Source organism: Lycium barbarum, chromosome 7 (genome assembly GCF_019175385.1).
Source record: "Lycium barbarum isolate Lr01 chromosome 7, ASM1917538v2, whole genome shotgun sequence".
Taxonomy (NCBI): domain Eukaryota; kingdom Viridiplantae; phylum Streptophyta; class Magnoliopsida; order Solanales; family Solanaceae; genus Lycium; species Lycium barbarum.
The window spans coordinates 6,583,528-6,595,081 of record NC_083343.1 but is presented as its reverse complement, the minus strand read 5'-3'; the positions used below and the strand labels follow the sequence as shown (position 1 = coordinate 6,595,081).

General features: G+C 34.0%; 1 protein-coding gene across 3 annotated transcripts in view; it reads left to right on the top strand.

The window, feature by feature from the left end:
• The window catches only part of LOC132603029 (uncharacterized), a 73,316-nt gene extending 62,608 nt beyond the window's left edge, over positions 1-10,708 (top strand). Inside the window, exons 1-9 of one of the 3 annotated variants that reach the window (XM_060315889.1) lie at positions 3,195-3,422; positions 4,748-4,798; positions 5,947-5,968; positions 6,110-6,224; positions 7,081-7,113; positions 8,374-8,499; positions 9,732-9,838; positions 9,934-10,005; positions 10,165-10,708. In XM_060315889.1, coding sequence (XP_060171872.1) covers positions 3,300-3,422; positions 4,748-4,798; positions 5,947-5,968; positions 6,110-6,224; positions 7,081-7,113; positions 8,374-8,499; positions 9,732-9,838; positions 9,934-10,005; positions 10,165-10,523 — 1,008 coding nt within the window. In that variant the 5' untranslated portion in view covers positions 3,195-3,299 and the 3' untranslated portion in view covers positions 10,524-10,708. Of the gene's footprint in view, positions 1-3,194; positions 3,423-4,747; positions 4,799-5,946; positions 5,969-6,109; positions 6,225-7,080; positions 7,114-8,373; positions 8,500-9,731; positions 9,839-9,933; positions 10,006-10,164 lie in introns of those variants that run through there. The other 2 variants (XM_060315890.1, XM_060315891.1) reach the window with 2 other exon arrangements.
• The last annotated feature ends 846 nt before the right edge of the window (positions 10,709-11,554 follow it).

Here is an 11,554-nt window from a genome sequence, read left to right as displayed (position 1 = left end):
TCCTTTTCTTTTGATTCGTTTTGATATTTTGTTCATTTGAAGGAAAAAATGGCTAATAAATAATGACTAGTCTTTTATGAAAATGTTACTATCATTTATTAGTACAACAACGTGTTGATTGAAGCCTCTTGATGTGAAATGTGGTCATTGTATGTACCTGTATAACAGGTCAGATATTTATTATTAGTGCAAAAATTTAGTTGTATGTACCTATCGTTGAATCTTCGCGCCTTGTAATTTGACTTCCTGTTTTGCTAAGTTTTGTCCCTGGCTTATGTTTGTTTATAATAATAAAGAGTTTAATTTAGATAAACTAATAGTGTACACTTTTTCAATAAATTGAATTACGTAAAAGATAATTACAAGCAATATAATTAATAACATTGATCGGTAATCCAGAATAAAAAAGTAAGTACATTTGGGGTTGGATATACCTTGCCTCAAGCGGTGTCACATGACGTCGCTTCCCCTAATAAGTAAGATAAAAATAATGAGTGTAAATATAAACAATGACACCACTTGTGATTAAATCTAGTGATTTATTCATTTGTCCATGTGACACCCCAGCTAAGAAAATCTCACATTGGCGAAACACGGGAAAGATGCTGGGTAAATAAGAAAGCATGCCTTGGACCCTAGTAACGAGTTTTAAAAGCAGACTTATGTCCGCTGCAGACAATATCATTAGTGGGCTCGGCTGTTACAGATGGTATCAAAGTCACTCTTGTATTAGCCTTGTCGATGTGAGTTCAGAGTTCAACTGAGTTTAAGCGAATCGCCGTTAGGCGGGCAAACCTCAATGCTGAGTCTAGGCAAATTCCATACAGTGGGACAAACCTCAGCGAGAACGCTAAGTCCATAAGATGGGGGTGTATGTGACACCGTAGCTAGGAAAATCACACATTGGCAAAACACGGGAGGGATGTTGGGTATATAAAAAAAACATGTCTTAGATCCTAGTGACACGTTTTAAGTCGTGCGGGCCTAAGCTCAGAATGGACAATATCACTAGCGGGTTGGACTCGTACAGTCCACTTCTTTAAATGTTGATCCTGCTTTGAAAAAATTCTATGAAGTTAAACTATTCAATTTCTGTAAAAATTGGTTTTTTGGGATTATAAGTTATTGAATTTATTTAATATGAGAATTTTTTAAAATAAATTGATAAAGGATATTCCATAATTACTTTAAATCGTAGGTTTAAATCCCAACTATAATATTTTTTTAATTTCCTTATATAAAATCCTGGCTCAATCATTTCTGGGATGTTTCTAAGAAGATGGTCTTTCTGTCCTCTCTTCTTCTTCTTCTTTTTATTTTTTTTATTTTTTTATTTTTTAAATTGGGTCTTTGAGGTAGTGTTTATTGGAACAAAAATGTGAAAGAATGGCCAATGACTAATGACAAGTCTTTATGAAAATGTTTATATTTTATTAGTACTATGTACTATAATTTATTAATTGTACCCAGTGTTTTAAAAGGCGAGGGCGTAAGGCGGGGCGTTTTACGTCTGCCTCAGTGAGGCGTAAGCCCCATGGGTGGAGCATATATATATATATACACGCTCCACCCCCACAAAAAAACTAAATAGAACAATCTATTATACGCTACTTACAAGTACAAGTGACTGCTCGTTACTTTTTTGAGATAGTAGAAGACAAGATAAATAATTGAAAAAAAATATATATTAGGCATTCTAGCAATAAAAAAAGGTCTTGACTTTTAAATTTAATGTTTCAGTTCCTTTTTAAAACATTTGAGTAATTACATGTTAACTTTTGAGAATTTGGGCATTATATTAAGGACTTATTTAAGAAATTTCGTTTTAGTTCGAAGAAGTTTTCTGGGCTTACGCCCCAACACGCCCTAACAAAAAAACTCGCCCCAAACGCCTGGGCGTACGCCTTTGGAGATTTTCGCCCCGCCCCAGGGCTCGCCCCGAAAACGCCTTTTAAAACACTGGTTGCACCTGTCGTTGAATATTCACGTCTTGTAATTACTATTTCTTATTCACAAAGGTTTATCTTAGGCTTTTATAAAAAGAGTTTAATTTTTTGTACTAATAACGTAATTCTTTTATAATCAGATTACAAACATGGCAATTACTAGCAAATATTAATATTGTTGATTGATAATCTACAAATAAATAGTACTCTTTCTGTCCCAATTTAAGTGCGTTACTTTTCTTTTTGGTCTGTCCCAAGAGAGTGTTTCCTTCTATTTAGTAAGTTGACAATTCAAATATTTTACATAACAAATTTATAATCACAAGATTAAAAAGACATTTTAGTACATTATACACATCTTTAATTTAAGACTGTAAGATTTAAAAGTCTCACTTTATTTCTTATACTCGGTGTCTAATCAAACGAAGACTCTTAAATTGGAATGGAAGGAGTAAGTAATTCCGAGGTGGATATCCCTTGCCCAAAACGCACATCAGATGACACTGCTTCGTTGAAAAGTTTTATTATGTATGTATAGATATATAATAATTAAAAAAAGAAATGAGTAAAAAATAAATAAGTATAAAAAAATCATTATATATTGATTCAATATATATAACTTCAATTTTCTTATAGAAGGCCAAGCATAGAGAATTTTCAATATTTTAGTCAAGAGGTTGGTGATGACTTGGAAAAAGAGGAAAACGAGTGGAAATAGTTGTGCAAATACATTGCTGATTTGCTTGCTGATGTCTTTTCATTTTGTTACAAAGTATTTTTCTGCATTGACCAAGTAAAAAGCATGAACCAACTTGATTAATCGGCTTACTCTTCACATGTTAAATTATTTCGAAATTGTTGGGACTTCTATAAAACTTCTGTCAATTACTCCCTCTGTTTATTTTTTATGATCCTGTTTAGCTGGTAAATAACTAAATATAGCATCGGAACAATACGAGTGCAGGGCAGCCTATATAATTATTAGCTTAATATATATTCCCGCTATCCCAAAAAATTATTCTTTTTTTCTTTTTAGTCTATTTCAAAAAGATTGTCTCATTTCTATATTTAGAAGCAATTTAACTTTATTAGATAATTTACAGCCACACAAATATCTAAGGCTTGTTTTGAACCATACATTTTAAAAATCTTGCTTTATTTCTTAAACTTATATCTAGTCAAAAGAGGACAATCTTTTTGAGATCGAGACGGAGGGAGTATATATATATATATATATATATGAAGTATCCGATTAACCAAAAAAAAAATTGACAATTAAGAGGGCAAAAATGGAAAAAAAAAATCAGTTAGAAATTAGAAACCTGAACAGTTTATTAGTTGCCCCTCAAATATATGTTTAACGGCAGCACGTGGTCACACGCGCCAACTCGATTCCGTTCTCCAACGCCGTCGAAACTCACCGGCGGTCACTTTCCGATGTCCTCTTCCGTCAGAATAGCCGTCATCGGTGACGTCGTAAGCTATCATTTTCACATTCTTCAAATCCTAGTTTTTTTTTTTTTTTTTTTTTTTTTTTAAATTGCATAAGCAATTGTATAATGTGTGTTGTAGTATATCTATAGCCTGAAGCTTTTTGAATTACAGAAGTAGCATTTTTTAATTTGCTTGTTGAAGTCTTATAGTCACTTTGGTTAAGCTTTTAAAATCAGTTTATCTTGAAAGTTGTTTTTATTGAAAAGCAGTAGTTTGTATTTGACTAATTAATCTAAAAACACTTTTGAATTATAATTAGTGTTTGGCCAAACTTCTAAAATCAACTTATTTTGAAAAGTGATTTTTTCAAAAGTAATTTTGACGAAAAACAGTTTATGTTTTGATCAATTAATTTAAAACACACTTGAACAACTATTAGTGTTTGATCAAGCTTTTAAAAAGTATTTCTAGTGTATTTTTCTCGAAAATGCTTTCCAAAAAGGGACATTTGATGAAAAGCAGTTTGTATTTGGCCAATTAATTTAAAAATACTTTTGAACAATAATTAGTGTTTGGTCAAGCTTCTAAAATCAACTTATTTTGAAAAGTGAGTTTTTTCAAAAGTACTTTTGATGAAAAACAGTTTGTGTTTGATGAATTAATTTAAAAATACTTTTGAACAATAATTAGTGTTTGGTCAAGCTTCTAAAATCAATTTATTTTGAAAAGTGATTTTTTCAAAAGTACACTTATTTTGGCCAAACACTAATTATTATTTAAAATAAGCACTTATTGAAAAAAATAAGAACTTTTGGGAAAAAATAAGCTTCGCCAAACAGGCTATTAATCAAATTACCTTTTTTTTTGTGGCTGTAAATCTTTTCAGTAAGGGTAAAGTTGAAAGTTTAAAGTTAAATTGTTACTCGTTCCGTCACATTTTATACGAAGGTATTGACTGGGTACGGAGTTTAAGAATCAAAGAAGAAACTTGTGGTGTAAAATAAGTCATAGATATTTGTGGCCGTAAATCATTCCATTACGGGAAAATAGGAAGTTTGAAATAAATTGTTACTATATATGGAGAATTGTCATTCTTTTTGGACTAACTTAAAAGGAAAGAGTATCACATAAATTGGGACGGAGGGAGTAGCATTTTCATTTGCTGCTGAAGTCTTAATCAAATTACTCTCTCTTTTTCTATTTGTAGTTTGAATTTGTTTACTTTTTTTTTCTTTTTAATGATTTGGTTAAGTTTACTACTTTTTTGTTTTTGGAATTTGAATTGATGTAGTAAATTGTAGTATTAAGTTTGTATGTGTGACTTTGTGTTATTTTCCTTTTTTGTGGAAATGTTGGGGATTGTGAAGCATGAGGACTGGAACCTAGAAGAAGATAGGAAGGCTCTTCAATTCTTGAAGGTATTTAACATCTTTATTTGGTTTAATTTATTCTTTTTTTTTTTTTTTGGTGCTAGGATTATTGAGGTATTGTTTGTTGTGAATATGCTAATTTCTTGAATGGATAAAGCATATTTCTGTAGTTTACAAATAATCCAGCCAAAGTAACTGGAATTATACCTAACATGGTTGAACTAGTAAAAACTGATCCAAGGTATTCAAAACTACTAACCGAAAAACTGTTACTGTTTCGATATTGTTTCCTGGTGGCATTGAGTTTGATTCTATTAGCTGTTAAATATGTGCCCAAGCAGATCTAGTATTTGGTCTATGAAAGCTCTCTGAATTATTAACTAAAGGAAGCCAAAATTGCCTTTAATTTGAAACTCTTGACTGCCAATAGTTATTACTTTTAAGTCTTAACGCGTACACCAAGTATTGTACTATGCATCAATAATTCGTGGTATAGGAATCGTAGTACTTTTTGTAAACCTGCATAATGCTTTATCGAAATGGCAAGTTATATCTATTTTTAGTTGAACTTTTGTCATGCTAAACTTGCACCTAAATAGTCTGTTTGATTAAGAACGTTTCTACTGTAGATGTTGCACCAGAGGATAGATAACTACAAATTTATTAAGTTTTACATGTCTTGCTTTTTGGGTCTTATATTTCCCTTGCTCTTTGCCTCTCCAAACTGAACTATAGCTGTATTTTGCTGTGTAATTTGTTTGCTAAATGTGTCCCACTCGACACTTCGACTAATGTTTTTAGTTGGAAGGACAGAAAAAGTATCATGACTAAAAATAATATTTCGTATGAAACAAAAATAATTTGATCAAAATTGAGGAAAGTATCTTTGTACTTCATTACTTTCGTCGGTGGATAATTAGCAATTGCTGCTAACTTTCTCCTCTGAGCAGTGCATATCCTTTGGATATGACTTATTCTACACATAATTACAGTTCAGTGTTCAAGAAGATTTTTGAGAAATGAAGATCTAAGTGTTGCTTCAGAGATGCTATCCCTAGTTTGTCCACTTTTTCTTTCTTTTTTTGGGACAGAGGAAACTTCTCTGTGAGAAATCCCCTTACTTTTATTGTATAGCATCTTTTGGTATTTCCATCTCCTTCTGTCAGCTAATTATATTTGGTATGTGAAAATTGCAGCCTGATTTGGTGCTCTTTACAGGCACGTTTTCTTGTTATCTCCCATCTATTCCTCCACAATGCATACTACATAGTTATTGTTCTCTTTCAACAACTATTTTCATTCATTAGCCAGGTTAGATCGGAAGAATGATCAGTTCACATCACTTTGTTCTTGCTTCAGGGGATTTTGGGAATGAAAATGTGGATCTAGTCCGAAGTGTTGCAGATCTAGAGATCACCAAAGCTGTTATTCTGGGGAACCATGACGCATGGAATACTCGAACGTTCTCCGGAAGGTAAGTCCAAGTTCCTCTAAATTGATTTGCCTGTCTTTAGTTTACACATACCTGTTTATACACGTCAACACTTTACTTTCTTGTGCTACATCTGATTTTAACCTGCTATTATAGTGTTCAGCAATCGGATCCATCTTATTCTCTTTCCTTCAACTATGCTTCAGACATAGTGTATAACTTGATATTTCTCATTCATTCCTGAAATAATTTCTCATATGCTGTTTTGCTGGCATAATCTCCGCTTGTCAATGCACTTGAAGAGTTACTACCAGGATCTGTAAGTATCAGACTGCCATGTGGAGTTACATTCTGATATCTGAATTCCGTTTCTTGAAACCAACAACAACCGTCCACATGGTTGAGTGTAAAATCCTGATGGATTTGTTTTATGGGAAAAATTCACTTTCTTATTCTTTTCTGTTACTTGTTGGAGTTCAAACTCTGGTAAATATGGTGGCATATGATGGTAGTCAGTTTAGTGTTGTGGCTTCATGAAGGTTGTGATTGATAATGGCGAATGGGGTGACCTCTGTGGTAACGTGTGAGTAGGATTAATTAACACTATCTTTGGCGGTAGAGCCTGTGGAAAATGATTAATGAATTAAAGGATGTTTTCGTCAAAACATATCTATCCTAGAAACTTCCAGCATTAACTATAAACAACACAGTGGCTTGAAAATATGAAATATCAAAAAGGACGCGAGATATTGCTAGATTAATTTTTTCCTGTCCACTTAGTTGCATGTCTTGTTGACAAATTATTTTTCTCTAATTTTGAGATGCTTCTCTTAAGTCTGGGTTGCTAAATTCATCCACTTGTTTCTTTTTTCTTAGTGTGTGTCGTTTCAATTTGTAGGGAAAAAGATGCCGTTCAACTTCAGCTGGAATGGTATGTTTCTCAAGATGTATAATTAATTGGTTTCAATAAATCTATAGATCTATATATCAAATAGTATAGCGATGTGCTCAGTTATGATTTTTAGGACTGTCAATTTCTCACTCTGGCATAACCTTCCGTCTTGTGTTTCTTACAATCTCAATCACCCCTCTGTCTCAGAAGAAATGCAAGATAGATGATAAAGTTGCAAGATAGAAAATAAATAACCAGGATCCAGAAAAGGTCCTCTTGGTACATCCGACACTTGTACCATAGGAACATGTTCATATCTGGACAATCTGGATGATATTTGCTGTTAAAAGAAACATAATAACATAAATATAAAGAATAGAATCTCCTTTTGCTGGGAAATTATCCATATGCAGGTATTAAGAGGTGCTACAATCATAGTTTCCCACAATGCTGGCACTTAAAAAAGTTTACTTAAAGTTGGCAATTTATAAATTTAACTTCCAGAAGTAATCCATACTAAGTTTTAAGCTCTAGGTTTTCTGCATAAGTCTCTCTTAGCACAAGGAGCCATGACTGATTTGAACACCAGGCCCAGTGAACTAAGATTAATTCTGAGACTCTGGCTCATGTTGCCAAGATTTCTACTAAAATTCAACTATCTACATATGAATTGTTCGATGGTTCAGTTCTTTGGATTCTGATTTTATCTTGGAAAGTATATAAGGTATCAACTACTAAATTAACAGGTATACAATTTTACTTATTATCATAATCCCTCCGTCCCATTTTTTATGAAGGTGTTTGACTGGGCATGAAGCTTAAGAAATAAAGGAAGACTTTTGAAACTTGTGTCTAAAACAAACCATAGAAATTTGTGTGGCTAGGAATCATTTCATTAAGGATAAAAAGGTAAATTTAAAGTTGAATTGTTACTAATTATAGAGAGGGGTCATTCTTTTTGGGACAGACTAAATATAAAAGAGTGTCGTATAAATTGGGACGGAGGGAGTAATTGAGTGAATAACAAAGATTATGATTGATTTGTAAGTCTGTTCATATCCACATTCTGAAGGAAAGTTACCTTTTTCTTTTTTCTTTTTTACTTTTCCTCGAGCTACTTGGCTATCTGCTTATATGAAGAGCTGAATACCAGAAAAATGAATCGGACAGCCAAGTCTTTCCCATAAACAGGAGGTTTTGGTCTTCACCTATTTTATGTCCCATCTTATATAGTATAAGGAAAAATAACCTATAATGTAAAGTTGTCTTGTTGGCTTGCTGACAATTTTTAATGGTCAGTCTTGGTGATGAGCATGTTGGTTACCGTCGGATGGATCTCCCTATGCTAAAACTCAGTATTGTTGGCGGACGACCTTTTTCTTGTGGTGGTAGGCCCTTATTTCGGAAACAGCTTCTCAAAGCAAGGTTTGTGGTCCTAATCTTGTTTTCAGTTATTTCTTCTTCAATGCACATTGGCATTTCATCCTAACTTTGTCTATAATTGGTTGAGCCGAGGGTCTCTAGGAAACGACCTCTCTACCTCCACGAGGTAGGGGTAAGGTCTGCGTACACTCTACCCTCCCCAAACCCCACCCGTGGGATTACACTGGATATGTTGTTGTTGTTTGGCTATAATTGTGATCATTGCTTAGCCTGACTATCTAACTGATTTTTAGCATTGTCTATTAATTTGAAAGAACTATAATATTTTCGAAATTTATGGTTTGAAGCTTCTGATACATTTTTCACTTGAAGTTGTATGAGTGTGACTCCCAAGTAGATATCAAATTTACATGCCTGATTCACAAGTTTTATCCGCAAATGCTTGAATAGTACCTTACAAGTCATCACCAAAATGCCCCAATTTGTTTTTGGTCAATCACCCCATGTTTTTCCGTTTCTTCTTCTACTTGTGGAGTGCACTTATAGCATAAACTATGGAAATAACTTGACTGCCTGACAGTTGAAGCTGAAACCTTAACATTTCCAATATTTGCTGATCAGTAGGAAACCTTCCATATACCATTGTAGTCTAAAACCAATTTCACAAACTCTAGTTCTTGCGTTTCTTGTTTGATAAACAAAAAACTTGAGCTATACGAAGGGCAAGGCTGAACAAGATCTCAGACATTGAGGAAATAATCCAGGTGAAAATAAGTGATTGCATAAACGTGTTTATAATACTTATAGTTGGTATCTATTCAGACCCTTGTTTGTTAAACGGACTACAAGACTTAATCTGTCATTGTTTCTTGTGTAGCCTGTCCCTCTCATTTTCATTTTATAGGAATTCTTCATCTTGTCTGGAATAGTATTTCAACAAACGGCACTAAAGAGCCGCCCTTGTGCTTGAAGCTTGTTCTTTTTCTTTGTCGTTTTCTGATGTAAATGCTTCAAATTCATGAATCACTTGATTAGATTGATGATTAACATTTTTCTTACCATTGTTGCTGTCATCTGATCACTTTTGCTCAATCGGAGTCATGTTAGACAGTTCTAATGAGGAATTGCTCGAAACTAATTTCTAATCTTTCAGAATCTAATGACTTCATCATTGCCTCTTGTGCCCATATCAGATGTGGCTCTGGCCAAATAACACTCTGGATGTAGCTTAGATTGTGACTTGCAACTTTACAGTATCTCAATTACCTTCTTAGGTATGGAGTCCATGATATGGATAAGAGCGCCGAAAGAATCTTACAAGCTGCCATGGGCACTCCGGAGGATCATTCAATTATATTCCTTGCTCATAATGGTCCAACAGGTGTACAGCTTGCTGAAGTAGTATTCTGTTGAGGTACTTCTATCTGTTGCTGGAAATATTTTTGCGGTTTCAGTATTCTGAGTAGGGAGATGCAGGGCTAGGTGCTAACGTGGATGACATCTGCGGAAGAGATTGGTATGTTGACGGTGGTGACCATGGTGATCCAGGTATTACATATGAACTGATTTCATTTTTCTGAATTTCTTGATTAAGTGGTGCACCCCATTTATCCTGATGAGAGTGGTATATTGGTTGATCAAATCTTCTCAACTTAAGTTCAATAAAACGGTTGGTTCAACAGCATCTGGTCGTTATGTCTCGTGCAGATCTAGCGCATGCCTTAGCCCAATTAAAAGAGGCTGCTCCATATTCGGTCCCATTGGTCATTTTCGGTCACATGCACAAACAGCTCGCTTCTGGAAATGCCTTTCGCAAAATGATAGTGGTTGGAAATGATAATACCATATACTTGAACGGAGCCATTGTTCCCCGGGTCAGAACCCCAGCTTTGACAGCAGAATCCGAAGGCACGTCGCGTGCCTTCACCGTCGCAGAAATTTCAGACGGAAGAGTGGAGAAGATAGCAGAAACTTGGATTTCTGTTATTGGAGACAAAACAAGATTAGAGGAGGAACTTATACTGTTTAGTAGTCCAGGCAGAGGTTCTGTCCATGCCTCTCTTTAATCGGAGCGCTTTGTATACTGATGAACAACACAATGTGAATGTGTACACGGATGAATGCATGTATATATGTAACATGATTTACATCTTGTTTATGTGTATAATGCAAACCTGATCCCAGCCCCCATGTGCAGTTCAGAATAAATGGTGGCGTTTTAGCTTTGGAATAATATTATTTGAGGAACAAATGTACTGAGACCAATATAATCTACTTGATTATTTGCTATTCAAAAGTCACCTTATATATATGTAAATATATGGTGATCATATACTTGATTTGCATTGAGATTTTAATGCATGCTTTTGAAAAAGGGAAGTCTAATTTGTACTCGTGTTTCTTTTTTTTCTTGTAAATATGTTCTTATATACAACACCAATGTTTCAAAAGGGAAACATTGGTAAGCAGCCTCAAAATATCCTCCCCGTAACTCTTCTTCAGCCAGGCCGGGGCAGAATAGCAGAGCAAATATTAGTAGCATAACAAAAAAGAATTCCTCGTTATTAATATCTTTACTCGTGATAATGAGGTGCTTAAGTTCTTTGGGGTTAATGCCTTGCTAGATAAAACTTTCGTTCCATGCACGCTTTACTCCTTGAGTTGGTTGTCCCAAATACTTCAAAAAGATTTGTGTTCGTTTTTACATGATGAATTGTTCATAATATACATTCCCACAACTTTTGTCTTTAAATTTTTGTAAGTATTTGACTACAAATTATACAATATTTGGTTCTATAATTAATAATTTTGTGACCTAGAGTATTGTCTTGTAAATTATATAATCCTAAACACTTAGGTCAATTTGACATGTTCTGTTTTGCATTTAAATAGTTAGAGCATTCATAGTTATGCTGTTAATTGCAAATGTTAAACAGTTTGAACTGGTGTGTCATAATGCAACCAACTATGCCATAAGCCTAATGGTAAATTATCTCTAGCTCTTCTACTACAAGAATTTATTTTAATCTTCAGAATGTAAATGGAATTCTGCAATGCCAGTGGGAAATGCAATTATATTTTGAACTTTAAAAACAAA